Source organism: Triturus cristatus, chromosome 8, assembly GCF_964204655.1.
Source record: "Triturus cristatus chromosome 8, aTriCri1.1, whole genome shotgun sequence".
Taxonomy (NCBI): domain Eukaryota; kingdom Metazoa; phylum Chordata; class Amphibia; order Caudata; family Salamandridae; genus Triturus; species Triturus cristatus.
In genome coordinates this window covers 1,518,966,061-1,518,984,731 of record NC_140591.1, presented here as the reverse complement: position 1 = coordinate 1,518,984,731, position 18,671 = coordinate 1,518,966,061, and the positions used below count along the sequence as shown (strand labels likewise).

Sequence of the window (18,671 nt, the reverse complement as noted above, 5' to 3'; positions counted from 1 at the left end):
GCCCTGAGGAAGCTCAAAATCCTATATGGCTTGAATAAAAGCTGCATTCAGTGCAATAAAGTTGTATTAACAAATGTGTTATCTTACATATCATATTTTACATCTATATCCAGTGTGCACTGAAACATATCCAAGGCACATGTTCAAAGTGCCAGGCCTAATGCAAGTCCTCTTATTTTATAACTTCCTAATAAGTTTGATCATTTGTTTAGCCAAATCTGTCTTCTCTATTTTTAAATATATTACCAAATTAGTGCTACGTTCACCCACATGGCTTCTTGGAGCTAAATTTAAGAGAACTCACAAGAATTACAGAACATAACCAATGCACAGCCAGGTCTGCTGCATTCTCCGAAATTGGAGAATAGCAGTGCCAACGCATTCCACTACCTTGGTGATAGACTTCAGAATTCCCTTCACTTTTACCTGACCTCACAGAATTTAGGTATTTGCTTAGGAATACAGTCAGCAGACCAAAGAGCCTATAATGGAGAGTATCTCTTGTGTCTATGCTTTATGAACCACAATGCAGCTATGTAAAAGGAGCTAAGATGCACTCCTACTGAATCAGGAGGAGTAATCTTTCTAAAAAACTACGGCTTCTGACAACAGGTATAGGAGACAGCCAAAATGTGAGGCACAAGTGAATCCAGCAGACCAAAGGGCCTATAATGGAGAGTATCTCTTGTGTCTATGCTTTATGAACCACAATGCAGCTATGTAAAAGGAGCTATGGTCAAAGCACACAGCTCTGAAGTGTCACCTGCCTTTTATAGGTAGCAAATGGAGTTTCCTTAGCTGGGCGACACACAGCCATACATTTGGAACCCACAAACAATAACTCTGCTGCCTATTCATAATCACCTGGATTCATGATAAAGTATCTTTGTGTATATCCAGGTAAATTGTTCTCCCATAATCCAACCAGGAATTAATCAAGGTTGTAACTGCAAAGATGTACTCCTACTGAATCAGGAGGAGTAGTCTTTCTAAAAAACTACGGCTTCTGACAACAGGTATAGGAGACAGCCAAAATGTGAGGCACAAGTGAATCCTTGTAGTCAAATTTGAGGCGTATGTTGTGTAGATCTTGAACAGGTGTCAGAGAGACCCTACACACCCAGCCCCTTTTCCCAGTAAGAATGACTCCAAATATCACCTAAAACCCCACCTCAACAACCATCACTTCAATCTGCATACATAACCATCAATGTACAAGTGAATTCACTTGCCTTATATACAGCGTGTAGTCTCTCTGGTACAAAACAATGAGTGGTGTTCCAAACAGTCAACCTTATTTTTTAACTTTATCTCCTGAAACATTTGTATGAATAAACCTAGGCGCATTGGCCCACCGCCTACCAACTGCGGACACAACTTGAACACTTTTTGAATTACAAAACGGCATTGTTGCACTACATGCAGGATAAAGAACTGCATTATCACAGAAGTCATATGCTGATTATGCGATCCTGCAATAATAACATGGAGGAGAGTTTCGGTTTCTACCTCCACAACACATTTTCTGAACTACAGAAAAGCGGAAATCGACAGCTTCAGGGTTCTCGATATTAGTGCTTGGATGTGCCTTAGCAAAACAGAAGAAAAGGGATAAAATGCTACTGACATCTGAAACTAGTTACATTGTTAAGTGGCAGAATTCTTCTCCATTAGTCAGAGCAACCATGGATCTCAAAGGTCTGGGAGGATTTCACTAAGTAGTCACAAGGAGAACTTGATTCACCACCAAAGGATATCAAATGATGCCCATGGCCAAAATGTTTTATAAACTCCTTTACTTAATTGGTAAATGGAAGAGATCGGCTGGACCATTTTGGATTAAATCGAGAAGAGGTCTTCTTGTAGTCTTAGTTATTGTGGGGCTGAGCCACAAAACCCTCTGAGCACCTAGATTTTGCTTGCGTGCAACAGGTAGTAGCATACAGCAATGGGCATTCACACTCAACAACAGAACCTACTGCTGTGGAAAAATCACAAGTACAGTGACTTTTCCTGAGTCGTAGGTTGAGCAGTGGAGGGAGGAGGTGGTAACTGGGAAGGATGTGAGCACAGAAAAGGGTGCAATCAATTACTATCACACACACACTGGAGTTGTTAGAGGCAGATCAAGTTGTGCAAATTTGATGTTAAAGAAGAATAGGCTATGCTGATTTTTCTGTACCTTTATTAATAATGTATAAATGTATTTTGCAATCTATCTGGAAGGATTTTTTCCCGATGTTAGTGTGCTTCATTCAAAACAGCTTTTTCACTAATGCAAAAGGAGCCTTTAAAAGCATCCAGTATTGCCTGCCAGTGGATTTGTTTTCCACCTCCTCCATGCTGTTTTCTCCTTTGACACCAATAATGTACTTACCTACCGGCTCAATAAAATCAGGGTCTGGGTCTACATAGTAAAGTTCCTCATATCCCCTGAATATCTCTGGGATTGGGTCACGCGGCTCCTTATCCTCCAGTTCTGGTATTTCTTGCAGGCTTTGATCTTCTTGAGAATCACAAGAGGAATCTGGTAAATCATCCACCTTTTTAAGAAACAGAAAAGGACAATATGAAGCATTCAAATTATTATCCACTGCTTCAATACACAAAAGGAAAAGGTTGTGTTATATTCACACCCCTCCCCCGGCAAGTCTTTCTTGAACAAGCTTCTGTTCTTTCGTTACTGTGAGAAATGAGAAACTTCTGCTTGATTAACTTTAGAAATACAATACCTTAGGCGAATAAGATAGTAGAGAGCATCTGGTTATAAGTTGGGGCTTTTCTCAACATAGTCTGCCCCAAATGTTCCAGAGCTCCAAGAGTTGCCTCCAGGTACTCATCTTGAGGACGGCAAGTTGGGCAATCCTTATCAAAGCCCAACGCACCACTCAATGAAGCTGCCAAGTGTAAACCAATGAGGCAGCAATTAATACCCCTCTGTTACTGCTTTAAAAACCCTGTATGTGACCAGTGTCATTGAATTCATCTCACAAATCATGTTTTAAAAGTATACATTTTGTCTATTTGCAAGGTTTAGGTGCCTCAGGATGTTTTGTAAGGGATGGGGGCAGGGGAGTGAGGGAAACAAGGCATCATGCATCTTTTGGCCATGTATAATCATGTGGTGTATTGTTGTTGTATCTAAAGTCCTCTGGGTGTCTCCACTGTGCCTGAGAAATTCAATGGTATGGCCTTGTTGTGAGGAGCCTACATGATCCTGGCACTGTCCTCAAGTCTGCCAGGAAATAGGAACCTGTCCTAGGCATCTAAGAGACATGATAAATGCTGGCAATTCATAAGAGCAATGTGTGACCATTAGTCAGATGTGAGAGGAGCAGCATGTGGATGTGTAGGACTGTTTTCTAGCAATAGGCCAAGTGGAAGAGGTCCTGGCTCAGAGACACATTTTATGCCGTGTGCTATTTTTAGAACTTGGGTGGTCGCGCCCATTATCAATTACGTTCATGTTTCTGCCCTCTGCTCAGGGAGTTACCAGGTTTTAATATACTCTGAAAACGGCATTAAACACGGCCAATTGCCTCACCAGCAATTATAGGTCGGAGCTGAAAGCACATTTGACAGCTATTAACGCCTTGTAGCATGTGGGCATTAAGGGTTTTACCACCCTTTCCCTTGATGTCACCCAGCACCTGGCAAGCAAACACCCCCACTGTCTTATTCAGGTATTTACCAAATAACAGAGAATATAGAAAAGTGCATGCATTCTAAACATTCCCACTGTCTCAGCATTCCATACAAGGTGCTAACAGGTTTGGGCGGTCAATAACTACCATTAAAAGGGTACAATTTCCATTTATGAAACTCAAAGATTATGCTTGCTAGTTCTTGTAATGTCATCGGACATGGGCTGGGAGTTAAATGACATGTGTCGTCACCTTCGCTATGACGATCTAATGAAGACATGCAGTGGGCGCATACAGTGGTGTAATGTTAATGTCGTGGGGGGGGACTAGCGGTGATTCTTAGGAAGAAATGGGAAATGTCATCAAAAATCATCAAGTTGGCAGGCCCCATCGAGGCCATGTCTTTTTGTATCAGAGTCACCTCTACCCTTTCATATGCGGGCCTACTTGTATACCGACCCCCTGATGCCACTCCCTCGCACTGGCAGGAGTTGTTCGATACTATTGCTGTTCTCTCCTTAAAATACACCAATTTTTTTGTCCTTGGAGACTTCAATGTTCATATGGACAACTCGAATTGCCATTCGGCTGTAACCCTTACAGACACTCTCCTAGGCCTCAACTTGACTCAGAGGGTCCCCTCCGCCACGCATGTTGCAGGTCATACACTTGACCTGATTTTCTCAAATGACCTCTCCCTCAGTGTAAAGGACCCTCTCCCTTTGCCTTGGACTGACCATTTTCTGGTCCCTTTTACATTAACTGGCCAGATGATGCCCAGTGGGTCCTGTTTAGAGCCTGAGGCTAGAAGAAACTGGAGGAAGGTTCTCCCCGAGCCCATGGGTCTCGAACTACAAAATACACTCCCGCCTCTAACAGGTCACCCAGATCAAGACATCTCGGTCTTTGATGCTTGGTTCACGGCTGCTCTTGACAGAGTAGCCCCCATCAATATCACAAGACCTGCTAGGAAAAAGCCCACAGCCCCCTGGTTCTCGTTAGAACTCCAGCGGGAGAAAAGCCTGTGCAAGAGGCTTGAACGGCTCTGGCGGAAAAAGTATGAGGCAGTGGCAAAAGAGACCTACAGAATGGCTCAAAAAAGGTTCCATAAACTAAAGCGAAAAGTACTGAAGGACTATTTCGCAGATCTAATTATGGCATCGGATAACTCCTCTAAAGAAGTCTTTAAAATCGTGAAAGATTTTGTAAAACCACAAGTCCTGAAAAGTTCGATCGCCCCCTCTCTGCACCTATGTGAGGATCTGGCCACCTTCTTCCAAACTAAAATTCAGACCATCTACGCAGCTTTCCCTAAAATAACCACTCCTTGGCCTCCGGCTGAGATCCTGCCTACCACTCTCCCCGTGGAGATCTGGAGTGAATTTCTCCCTTTCAGCCCAGACATCTCCCTGGCTGAACTTTCAAAAGTTAAGTCTGGCTCTCCAGCCGACCCCTGTCCTCCTAAGTTTTTTAAAATCCTAGCCCCATGGTTGAATCCGGTACTTAACCATATTTGGAATTCCTCCTTGAAAGGAGGTATTTATCCCACTAACTGGAAAACAGCGTTCGTCCAGCCAATTCTGAAGAAAGAGGACGCTGACCCAGCAGACTTAAAAAACTTCAGGCCCATCTCACTCCTGCCTGTCCCGGCTAAAATACTAGAGAAGGAAGTTCAAACACAGTTGGCTGCATTTTTGGAGTCAAACAAACTCCTCCACGACTCACAGTCGGGCTTTAGGACAGGCTACAGCACAGAGACGGCCTTACTTGAAGTGGCTGAAACTATCAGAGAGACGATGGACCAAGGGAACTGTGCGATGTTGGTGCTGCTGGATTTATCCGCAGCATTCGACACGGTGTCGCACCAGATCCTTCTAGATAGACTTGCCGCGCTTGGAGTGATGGGTACCACCCTGAGATGGTTCCGCTCCTTCTTGGAGGGGCGCTCCCAAAAAGTGCTTTTGCACCCCTTTGTATCCTCTTCCACCCCTTTGACATCTGGAGTGCCTCAGGGCTCAGCCTTGAGTCCCTCCCTCTTTAATATATATCTTGCCCCTTTAGCCCCCATAATCGAACATCTGGGGGTGAAAGTTATCTCTTATGCTGACGACACGCAGCTTGTTTTCTCCTTTAGGGAACTCTCCGAGGCTGCATTTACGAACTTCAGAAGCTGTCTTCTGAAAGTTGCCTCTTGGATGAATGATAACTGTATGAAGCTTAATACAGACAAAACTGAGGTGCTCTTTTTCAACCAACCTTCCCCCCCAGCCCAAAACTTTGGTGGCCCGCAGCGCTTAACCCTCCTCCGGTCCCAGCAACCTCGGTAAGGAACTTGGGATTCAAATTCGATGCCTCTTTGTCAGGAAAAGCCCAGATTAGCCAGGTCTCTGCCAGCTGTTTTTGGAAGCTAAAAACCCTGAGAAGATTCCTGAAGCTTATACCGATCAGCTGCAGAAAGTCCGTTGTACATGCTCTGGTCATCTCACAACTTGACTATGCGAACAGTTTGTATCTGGGCCTTCCTGACTACCTTGTTAAAAAGCTGCAGATTATACAAAATGCAGCAGCAAGACTGATTAGGAATGTTCCATTCCGCCATCACATCTCACCACATCTCCGGAGCCTTCATTGGCTTCCGGTAAAGAGACACATTGAATTCAAGGCTTTAACCTTAGCCTTCAGAGCTTCTCGAGACTCAGGCCCCATATATCTAAAAAAAAGACTTCAGAAATACCATCAAGGCAGAACCCTTCGTTCGAATTACCAGGAATTACTGGTAATCCCCCATTTCAAGAAATCTAGGATGGGCGGCAGGTCGTTCTCGGTAAGAACAACCATGCTATGGAACTCCATGCCGGAACATCTGCGTAAATCCCCTTCAGAACGTGTCTTCAGGAAAAACCTGAAAACCTGGTTGTTTGATATGGCCTAGACCCTCCTGTCTCTTCTGCGTTTTTCTGTCATGCTCCGCTGCTAGCGCCGGGACACCTCCGTTGGAGGTAGCCGCGCGCTCTATAAATGCCATTAATAATAATAATAATAATAATAATAATAATAATAATAATGTTTGTGTACTTCTAGCTAGGGATCTGCAAGGGAACTATCCGCAATCCGGAGGCCTCTGTTTTGGCAAGAACACATGGACAGGATTCCTTGAAGGTGACAAATGCTTCAGAGTAATCATGACTCATTATTGTTAGTGCTAAAGAATCTTACCTTGCTGTCCTCCAGGACACAAACCCAGGGAAGTGAATTTCAAGAAGAGATGGAAGTTGTGCACCACACCGAAAACGTGCAGTTGTGCCTTATTTCTGTGAAACAAAATTAAGATTTGGAAAAATGGTCTCTCATCGGAGGGGGAGCTCTGCCAGGTTCCTAATGTTGCGTACAATGGCCCCAGTCTGGTGAATCTAGGTGTGAGAGAGTAACTACAAGGAGAGAGGAAGTGACCGGCTGGAGGTGGGAGGCAAAGGACTGTGTCTGTTATAGAGAGACAAAGTTGAATTAAGAATCTGTATTGATGCAACTAAATGAATGGCCTTTTGTTGTGCTTAACTAGTTACTCTAAAAGAATGTTCAGAACCATTGTTTAAAGTACACAATTGGATTGTTCTCTTGTTTCAAGTAAGGCATGTGAGAAAGTAATTTGTTGCAGGGTCGCATATCGGTGTTTGACCAATAATCTTGCTTTGTTCAGAGCTAGATGAATTTACAAACCTGGGTCATAAACACTGAGTCCACATTTTCTGGCTCATGCTCCTGATCTGTTTCCAAGTCTTGCTGTGCTCTCTCCGATGGTGCGGTGGTCTCGTGCTGCATACTCTCTTCACCTTCACTCTGAGACTCAGAAGATGCTTTGATAGGTGGAAGAGGATCAGGAGACAACTGTGGGCTCTGTGATTGCTTTCTGGAATCACTGTGTTCAGTTCTGGAGGAGTGAAAGTCTAGACTCCAAACAAAGGCCTCGGGGGGCGCTCCCAGCATCAAGGGCTGCTTGGGAATCTTTGGGATGCGGGTCTTCACCTGGAGCGGGTAAAGCAGAGGATTCAGACGCTGAAGCCAACAGGTTTCTACGCAGATTTGAAAAGACATATATGATTCTAATATTCAAAAGTCCAAGATTTCTTTCGAGGAGTTCCAATTTGATAACTCACCCAGTTGAGGTGGTCAAGGACACTCAAGCGACAAGCATTTGTTTACAGTAAAAACCTGAATACGTAACTCATTTGCTTCACAACACAGTCTAGTCTTCAATGAGAATTTACAAATAGTGTGGGAAAAGGAACAGGAGCCCAACAGAAGTCCTTGAGAAAGCACATCAATATAAGATTGCTGCTAAACACTCATGGTTAGGGAATGCTGCATTAATGTCTTGAACATGCATTCCTTCCCACACAGTTTGAGCAAATGCAGGTGCAATGCACAGCAAACCAAATGAAAAAGGATGCTGAATGTGGTAATAAGCTTCTGTAACGGATTCAGTGTAATGAATGTGTTACTTATAAAGCGAAGAGATGTGATCTGGTGGCCGGGCGCCTGTGAACCCAAGTTCTGATGTTGGATTCGGCGCATGACTGTAAATCATGTAATTCTGGAAAATCACTTAATCTCCCAGTGGCTAAACTTGTAAACCTGAGGAAAATCTAATGCAACTGTAACAGTTTAACTGTAGCACAACTGTGAAGTTTAAATGTCTAATTCTCTACTTAATATCTCACAACATAACCAAATAATATATAGCTCTACCTAGCTAGTTTGCGCAATATAAATAGAACAGGCAAGTTGCCATTCTATCCAAACCAAAACCATTCATGCCAGAGTGAACCTAGCTGTCAGTCAGCAGGAACAGTGATTTGTTTTAATGAATGTGGAATCGCGAAGAGAGGGTGCTGAGCATACTGATATTTGAGGGTTTACAAAAGAATGGTTGTGAGAAGATTGCGGAGAGGGAATGAATGAGACTGCGAGGATTGTTCAAAGTCTCAGTGGGGATTATGATAGTAGCCCAAACTGGCAGATCTTTCCGAGCATGTCATTGGTTATTCTGGTGATACAATGGTAAAGAGAAATGGTGCAGGAGCAGAGAACATGTTCTTGACCATGAAGAAGAAAAGAGTTATCTAGAACAGGGTCCATGCCTAGGTTGTGAACAGAAAGAATGTGTGAAATTACTAAGCAAACATTGTGCAGGGTAAAATGAAGAAGCCTACTAGGAGGTGCAAGACAGAAAGCAAGTGCTCTGAGAGGAGATGACACCTGGATGATATTTTATATAATCTTTTTGTAAAGTATTACTAACCATCTTGGAGCGGCCTCAGATTTCTGTGTGTAGATATATGTAGCGAGTTGAAACCATTACTGGAGGACTAGGCAATTGTCCAGTAGGGAAGGACACTGGCTGGAGGTAACCTACTATTGAGTCTGGCCTCCAGCAAGATCACAAAGCTTTGAAAGCAAGAGTTCTGAAACGCTGCCTGACGAGGTGAAGCCAGTTTGTGGCATCGGACTCAGCCGGATAATGGATCATCTAGAAAGTCAGTTATGAAGAGTTCTGATTATCCACCTGCCAGGGTGAATAAGCGAGTCTTCAAGAACCTTCTGAGTTTGAGATAGTCATTTTACATTCTCATTTGAGGACGCAGATGAGTCCACAGTCCTGAATGTGGAGACATCGACTGCTCTAACTCATATAGCTGAACGATTGGGTCAACAATAATCACCAGACCTAATGCTTCTGGTGGGCTTGGAAAGGGGTTACCAATTTGGATAGGTAATTTGATGGACAGTATTGAGAAGCCTTGGGTATGAGATAAACTATCGGTCAGTTGAGGGATTCAAGGGCCAGGGTAATGTGTGTTTGTCTTTTCAGGCTAACTAGTAGCAACGTACTGTCTAAAGTTTTGAGACAGCAATGCAATGGAATGGGTGGAACAGTAATGTACTGCAATGATCTAGATATGTCATGACCACAGCAAATATTACATTGATTTGCTGAGAGCAGTAGAGCAGTGGCAGGAGCCCTTTCAACCGATGTAGATGGTGGAATCTGGTTTTGGAGACAGCATTTATGCGCCAGTAAATGTGAAAATAACGGATAGCTGTCAAAGGTCAAAAACAAATTGTACATTTTATCCACTAGGATTATGATTTATGACTTAGTCAGTAGATATAGCCAAGGTAGACAGACAGACAAGGGAGCTGGAATGACAGGTCTCAGGAGCAGGATACCAGTTTTTCCCCAGTATAAGCAGAGTCAATTATTATCCATAAGTTGATGAACTTGCGAACAGCAGTGAGAACTATATATCATCCACAGAAAAAAATGCGTTCTTCTATCTTGAAGGATTTTAAGATGTCAGGCTGTAAGGGCCATGTAAACGGTAAATAGCTTTAATGAGAGAGAAGAGTCCGGAGGCTATTCCGGGTTGGAATGGGCATACCTTTACCTTATGAGTACTATTCTGCAAGATTCAAATAAACAATGACAATGCAGTCCCACTGATGCCAGCCAATGTAGGCAATTTTTAATTGGCACCTGGTGGTCAATGGTTTCAAAACTGACTAATAGATCTAGTAAGATCAGTGCACACAGGTGGGCCTGTTCCAGGAATTGATATGTTATTTCCTAATGTGTATACTAAGTGTGTGTGGTACCTGTTTTATTTCCAACGTGCGCGCTTACCATTAATTCCGTGGTACATTGCACTTGTTGTCTTTCTTGTGACTCTAAGATAGCTGGGGATGGACACTCACTCATTGCCTTTACAAAAAGGCTCCATTCCTGTTTCCTTTATTTAGTTTGGCATACAGAGAGGAGCACATGGTTATCATAATACAAGAAAAACAAAGTGCTGCATTCCAAGGAGGACTGCAGGTTGGTTTACTTAAGACGATACAGTAAGAATAAGAAATATTTTAACAGTCGGGTTGCGATGGGCAAACATGGCGAAGCAACGCAAGGTCTAAATTACAGCCCGAGGACATCAGAGGGTTAAAGCTTAGGAAGAAAAGACCGTAAGCTTCCTGGTAGCACACAAATGTTACCCATGTGTGTGAAGACTTTAGGGCTGTTTACAAGGGGTTTTCACCACCAGAATGTCACTTTTTTTAACGTTCTGGTGGCGATAATCCCACCTTGTAAATAATGCCCCTATTCACGCAGCACTTAGCGTGAAAGAGGCGGGCAATGGGTGTTGCACTGGGCAAGGCTGGCGTAAATATGGGGAGCAGCACCAAAAAAAGACTGGTCTTAAACTGGCACAATGAGGAGAAATTATTATTTCTCCTTGTTTTTCCTGTTTCTATGTGTACTGCAATCTGCACCACATATAGAAAGAACAAATCGCCATTCCCTTCCTGCACATAAATAATCATTAGAAAATGACCAGTTGCAACCTCTGTACGTGCTGCGTTCTGCAGCAGACATAGTGATTGTTTGTGTGCAGGAAGGGACACCTTCCTGCACATGAACAATTCTTCTCTGCAGAGCAGGCACCCTGGCACTATGATGCAAGGGTGCCTGCATTGGCGCAACGCAGCTAAATTAAGCGCCAGCACTAGGAAAAATGCAGAGGTGCGCCGTATTATTGTAAATACGGCGCATCCCTGCATTTTCAAAATGTCAGAGCGCAGCGTTATCAATTGTGGTGGAACACTGCACTCCGCCATTCAGTTGTGAATATACCCCCACTTTTCACAGGAACCCCATTTTCTTTTCTTTTGAAGGAAATTATAAGTATTCCCTACCCCTCTCGCCTACAGTTGAACAGGTCTGGGGTGTGTGGTAAATCGTGCAAACTGTTCTTTAAGAGAAGATAGTCCATGAATCAGAACTGGGATAGCCACATCAGGGCTACTAAAATAATGAAAAGTAATATGAGTACTACCATACCTAAAAGTTGCACTACTTATCAGAAAATTAGGAGGGAGTGTGAGACCTTCATAATCTTTTCCTGGAGAAAAGATTCCCTAGAAAGATCCTGAATCCTGGTCATGGAAGAAGTGAACCTGGGTATGATACCAGAGAATGTTTGGGTGGAACCCCAACCCATTCTAAATAGTTGGAATGTGTGGGTCAAAGTACTTCCTTCAATTAATGAGAGAAAATATGAAGCCTGGGTTTCTCAATGCCTAAAGATGAGCCGTAACAATGGAAATGTTAGCCCGCTCAATGCCCAATTACATGGATTCTGGGAATCTGGCAAAGAGGAAGAGAGTGGAGACAGCCCTGTTTTCCAATGTAAAACACTGCAGTGGTGATGGCTGTCAGAACAGCATTCTACGGGAGAGATGGAGGAAAAGGCTGAGAGACAGGAAGACTGTCATCAGCTCTAAGAGTTTGATGCATGACCTCTTGTCCACTTTTGACCATAAACTCCGGGGAGAGAGAATGTCAAGGACAGTGCCCTGGGCATAATCTAGAAATCAATGAAGGCAATCAGGGAAAAGGGGCTCGGAAGGGTCAAACCTTAAAGAAGGGTGACGTCTAGCCCATCTGAACTGAATGTATTACAGCAGCAATTGAACAAATATTTTCTTGCAGGTCAAATGAATGATCCTTCTGAGAAAAGATGATGACTTGAGCCTCAGAGGGAACAGACAGTGACTTGAGCCTTAGATTCACATGGCCTACTATGTGCATGCGGGACACCATAGTATTCGTGATCTGTTGGATCAACCATGGTGAGATTCTGTTCCTAATTTGGAACAGTAAAATAAATCTTACTGCTGGAGGAAAAGCAAAACCTGGGTCAAACTTTATTGAAGAGCTGTAGCTTCTGAGTAGGCAGGGCCCGAAACAAAACTTGGGCTTATTGCACAAGAACCCCAGAATCGGGAGGATCCAAACAACTTAAGATTGATGAGGGCTGCCTGCTGCGGGGGGAACTGAACGAAACAGGCATTCAAGCACGCATAAGTATAGCTACTGATATACATAAAAAGAAACATGGAATATTCTTTTAAAAACTGTTACAAAGCGAGAACAACAGTAAACTGGCGTATATAAGTAAAAGTTAGATTACACTGTGCCATATTGAGTGTTTCAATGCCAGTCACTGTATGAAATTAGCATTTTTCAATCGTAAAGGAAGGATCCAGGTGAGGTAAGAGAAACACAGGAAAGTCCAATTAAGCCCTGTGAACAGCAATGCAGTATGAAATCGATGTAAGTATTTATGCACTGGTATTGAAGCAGCACGACCTAGCTAGAGAGTAACAGAGAGCTGGACGGGGATTGAATTCAGTGGCTTATGATACGTTTACAATGACTGGCAAAATGATTAGTAAACCAGAGGATGCATGCACCTAAGTTTTCCTGAAGTGCACCTATCAGCCTTAATCTTACAGCTGTAGATTTCCTGCAAAAGTGGAAAATCCTCAGATTTAGAGTTAGTGTTAAAGTGAGATTGTACTTTCATTTTCTCTTTTTTCTGTACAGTGAAAGTATTTATTCATGAGAAGCAATTTCCTTCCAAACTTCATCTTCAAAAATGGGTTGGTTGAGTCACTTGCCCACGCTCATTAAACTACCCATGCACTGTATGTTTAGCAGGTGTGCGAAAGGGGAAGGCCACGGCCCCCACAGGGGACACTAGAAGGGACAGCCTCCTAGCGTTTCCCCATTGCCTCTGGAAGGGTTAGTATGTTTTCTATGGCCACATGGCCGGAAGGGGACAACCGCACGGGCGAGATCTCGCCTCCTGAGGGACGACGCACTTCCGGGAGGCAGCAGGCTATTTAAGTCTCTCACCTGGGCATTCTTCTTTTCCGGACAGCAGCAGATGAATTTACCACCCACACACCCAGCAGGGGAGCTAAACAAAACACCACTGCAGAACTGTTATACACCGTCGCAAGCGGAGTTACAGGGTCATCTTTATGCAACAGGTAGACAGACTAGTAGAAACCCAGCAGAGATGGAAGGCAGGGTTCAGCAATTCACGCTATGGGCAAAAGACAACAGGAAATCCCATGCCTGAGTAGCCAGACATGTGGCAGCGATCGCATATCTCACCAAACTAGCAGACCAGATAAATACCAAGAACAATTTCCCACTGAGGGGAGCTTTAAAAGGTTGGGCACGGGAAAAGCACAGGGCAGCGAACAGCAGGTTTCCAGTAGAGTTTGGAATGCTAAGATACTGGACGAGCTGGAGGGGATGTGCACCAACAGGTACGAAGAGACACTGTTCAAGGCAGCTTCTGTGCTTGCGTTTTTTGGTGTCCTAAGATGCAGCGAGCGGGTGGCACAATCAAAAGGGGACACAACGATGAAAGCACTGGCCGCACAGGATGTGGAGGTTAGGGAGACACAGCTGCACATCACTGTGAGGAGCTCCAAAACAGATCAGGCAGGAAAAGGCGCAACCATCACCATGCGTGGCCTAGAGGGGAGCAGGTACTGCCCAGTTGCAATAGTGCGTCACTACATTCAAGCACGCCCACATACAGCAGGTTTCTTCCTTATACACGTGGACGGAACACCACTCACTAGATTCCAGTTCAGCAGAATCCTGGCCCAAGCCCTGAAAAGGGCAGATTACACCAAGGGAGCATACTCCACACATTCATTTAGGATAGAGGCAGCCACAACAGCATTCAGGGAAGGCCTACCCTACGACAGAATAAAACACATTGGTCGTTGGACATCAGACAAATACAAGCTTTACATTCGACAATTGGCAGGGATGGAGACCCATAGGGGCACACGCTGGTCACCAGGAAAGAAGGGAAACTAGGGCGCGTGGCATTCCCCCGCAGGCAAGCCGCCACACCTGCCAAACGAAAAAGGTGACTGCAAAGTGACAATTCGACAACGATGTCAATTGGAATCGGAATGAGTGCAATATATAGGTAGATGTTTTAATGTGCAGTGACAAACGTTTTAAACAGAAAGTGTGCTAAATGACGTAACAAAGCGCCACGGGTCAAGCTCGATGGGAGGAGTTAAGGGGTAAAACCGCAGTGAACAAGAGCGCAGCACAAAGAAGGAAGGGTTATAGGGTCATTACACCCAGCAAGGCACTTTAAGCTTTCCTTTTCATTGCTGTAGGAAGCAGGCTCTGTATACACTATACGAAAGTTAGGTATAGTGGGCACAGAGTCCAGTGAATCCCCAAAGGTAGGCCGAGCTAAAGTTAGACAGCACCTCACTCTCTATTTGTGGTAGAGTGGTCGAGCAGTAAGACAGTATCAGAGGACACTGTTAAGCATTTGTTGTACACACTCAGTCAGCAAATGAACTAACACACTCAAAGACTGAATTTCAGAACAATTGTTTTTGTATGAAAATATTATTTTAGTTATTTTATTTTCTAGAACCAAGCAAGCCTGGCACAGGTAAGCAATAAATACTTTACAGTAGTAATGCAGTTTGAATTGAAATTGTATATGCACTTTGTTTTGACATACAGTATGGTTTCAGAGAAATGCAATACAAATACAGTACATAGACTTGAATGGGCTTTTCAGTAAAATTACAGATAAGTTACTTTTGAGCTTACTTTTCTTACTCAGAGTAGTATACCTGGATACTACTCTGGGACATTTCCTGCAAACAGGTAAGTAAAATCGTTTTTGTTAATTAGTTCAATTTTAAAGAATTTCTTAAGGTTTTCAAACTCCACACTTTAAAACTTTTTCAAGAAAAACAGTCAATGTTACCCTATGGAGGGAAATAGTGTTAGCGATTTTGAGGTAAGTATTTGGTAGTGGGAGTTGATGATCTGGGGGTTGACTCAGGGGTTCCCCAGGGTCAAGTATGCACTCTAGTTAAACCCTCAGCGGCACTAGGGCGGCAGGGTGCAGAGTGTTGAAGCCCAATGTAATCTAATGGGGGATTTGGGGCCTCCGGTTGGTGGCTGCTGGCAAGCAGGCCACTTGCTTGTGGGAGCAAAGCTCCTGGAAATTAGCTCAGGGCAAATGCGAAAACAAAGTAGCATCAAAGGTGCACCCCCAGCGGCACTAGAGTGGCTGGGTGCAGGGTGCTGTTTCGACATCGGGCGTCAATGGGGAACCTCCAGTTTGCAAAGGAACTGCTGGCTTGGGAACAAAGATCTTCTGGGTGCGACCACCACCTCAAGAGGTAATTTGGGAAGTTAGGGGTTGGTTAGGCACCGTCGGTTTGGGCTCACAAGGCTGTGGGCCGTCAGGTGCAGGGGTGCCTCTTGGGGTCGGATCTTCTTACTAGCTCCTGGTCTCGGGCAATGTTTTAGGGAAAGAACATAGGCCGTGGGTACCTGATTAGCAGGAGCCCTGGGCACACTCAGTCAAAGCACATCGGCAATTCAGCAAAAAGTGGGGGCAACCATGCAGAAAAAGGGCACTTTCTCATAATTGCATGCAGGGACAAAAGTCTGGGTGATCGGCCACTCCTTCGTGGTTAGGGCAGCAAGATGGGCAAGCACTAATGGGTGGAGCGGACCCACTAGTACACAAGTAACATGGATCAGCACCCCGGGCATGAAATGGGCTATGCTAGAACCCAAAATAAGGCATACCATGGTGGCAGGCGCAAAAGGGTCAGACATACTGGTGATACACCTAGGGGGAAATTACCTTACCACACTGGGCAGGGGCCAGCTGCTGCATGACATGAGGGTGACAATGACTAGATTGGCAGCAGAATTGGCCCCCTGTGACATAATCTGGTCAGAGATAATACCGAGGGATGATTAGCTGAGGGCTCGCTCACACTCAGCGGTAGAAGCCTCAAGGAGAAGGCTGAACGCCACAATGCAGAAGTTCACGAGGAACTTAGGATTGGCTTTGTGAAACACATTCCGCTATGCACAAGAACACCTGGCTACTTTGCACTCGATTGAGTGCACCTATCAGACCAGGGCAATGAGTTGTTTGGGAGGAACATTTGGTGGGCCCTCAAAGAATTTGGATGTGGTGATTGAACACCACACTAGAGTTAAACAAGTGGGGGACTCTGGGTCAAGGTAGGCCACCCTGAGCCTTGGAGGGTCTAACGGGTGATCTTTATGCAAAGAGGTGATTAATACCCCATCAGAGGGTGATAGGGCTGCTGATAAAAATGTGATACTCAGGCCATAGGGAGCCATGAGAAGAATGCGACGGCGACCCCTTCCTCCTGGAAGGGACAGTTGGTATCCTGACAACTGGGGGTTGGCCTTACCTCGCTCCGTGGCGGCACGAGTGCAGCAAACACATAAAAAAGCATTGGGCGGCAGCCACAATATGTAATATACAGTACCAGATAAATAATGAGATGGCAACGTAATGCCCAGTGGGTGTAGATTGTTTCAGGAGGAGTGTCAGCAGTTAGTCCTTAACGGCGCTGCACTTGGATGATCACCCGTAAGCTAACCCTACCTGTGTATATATGCATAACAGAATGCAAATAAACTTGCAACAGTTTTCCCACAAGAAAAGGTGTTGGTCTGTTTTGGTATTTTTGATGCAAATGTATAACTGTGTTTTGACACAAGAGAGGATGCTTATATCGATATGCGAGATAACAGCGGGCTAGGGTTGGGAACGCTAAGGCATGTGCAATGTTTGTGAATACTTACCGAGATGCGTTAAGAGAGGAACCTCCCATTACCCCTGGGTTGGAATATCCATTTTCCTGCTCTCAACCTACACTTATGAATGTGGGAAATTGGCCAATCATTGTATAGTAAACCTCATCCGAGACTATAAAAACACATAGATCCGGATTGTGTGAATCTGGGACTTTTCATGCACAAAAGTGTCGCTGATGTGAAAAAAAGGTTTTAAGAATTGGCCCGTCTGTCACTACCTTCCTTTTTGCTTTGAGAGGAATGAAGATGTGTGGCTTCCCTTGAGTCAAATTCTTTCTTCTAATCAGTTTGATCCCCAACCGGTCCTGAAGGAATTTTGTGAGCAAAGGTGGGTCACCTGCAAAAACAGATACATCTCAATCATACATTTGCAAAGCGTCTGCTCTTGATACACAGCAGTCAACAACTCCAGGCTAAATGATGAACAAACATCTAAGTCAAATACATTGGATATAATCAAAGGTTGCATCTCATAATGAAAGTTAATGACCAAGGGCCTGATTCACAAACTGCCTCCGCACTTATGACGGAGACCCTGCAGTAGTGGCGGGGGAGCCTCACTCATGGTGGGACCTCCGCAATGAAAACTTGCAGTTCAGAGGTCCTGCCACGAGAGTGGGGCCTCCGCTATGAGTGAGGGGGCCCTCTGAAAATTGGGCCCCAAGAGTTAACAGGATGGACACTGCTAATCTAGATGTATTAATGTGCAAGGCTGATGACACCTTAACAGTCATGTCATCTGGAAGCAAATGCTACGGTGGATAGTGTTTTACCCAGTTGGGGTCTGGATCACCCCAGACTATAGCTTTGGTTATAACTTGTGCTTTGCTCAAAATCTAAATACATGATAAATATAGAGCTGACTTTGCAGCTTTCTACAAGAGGGCCCTTCTAAACTCCTCTGGAACTCCTCCTTGTACTAATTCACTAAGAATAAATATTGTACTTTGCATTAAAACACAATTTTGATCTTTTGCTATTAGGATTCCAACATGTCCATTTCCTTCCAAGGACCGAATGATGAAGAACTGTAGAGAAACATACTTCTGCTGAGTAGAACAGACATTTACCTATTCCTAGAATCGTAAGCAGACATCATCTATGAACCCCAGCTCTTTGAGAAAAAGAGCAGGGTTTCTGACATGCAGTCGATGTACTGAGAACACTACACAGAGATGCTTCAAAAAAACGCGGAGATAGCATATTTATCCTCTGAATTAATCCTCCATCCTGAATGAAGCTGAAGATGAAAATCAAAATTAAAAAAGAGGGACAAAGGATGCCTGAAGGGCCATAAAAGCCCCTACATCATTAACTCGCGTGATACTTTCTGAGATGGTGAGGTACAAGAGAAGGGATTAGTAGAGTTTTAATCCATAAATTAAATTATTCTGAGCCTTAGATCATAAATATTTGTAATGTAAAGAAGTAAAAAACATTTACCATATCAATTTGGTGAGGTAGTGTCTCAATTG

General features: G+C 44.1%; 1 protein-coding gene across 1 annotated transcript in view; it reads right to left on the bottom strand.

The window, feature by feature from the left end:
- XRRA1 (X-ray radiation resistance associated 1) overlaps window positions 1–18,671 on the bottom strand; it is a 314,818-nt gene that overhangs the window by 30,139 nt on the left and 266,008 nt on the right. The window contains exons 13-15 of the mRNA XM_085623358.1: window positions 17,415–17,533; window positions 7,362–7,667; window positions 2,378–2,543 (exon numbers count right to left, since the gene is read on the bottom strand). Of these exons, the coding sequence (XP_085479484.1) occupies window positions 2,378–2,543; window positions 7,362–7,667; window positions 17,415–17,533 (591 nt within the window). The remainder of the gene's footprint in view (window positions 1–2,377; window positions 2,544–7,361; window positions 7,668–17,414; window positions 17,534–18,671) is intronic.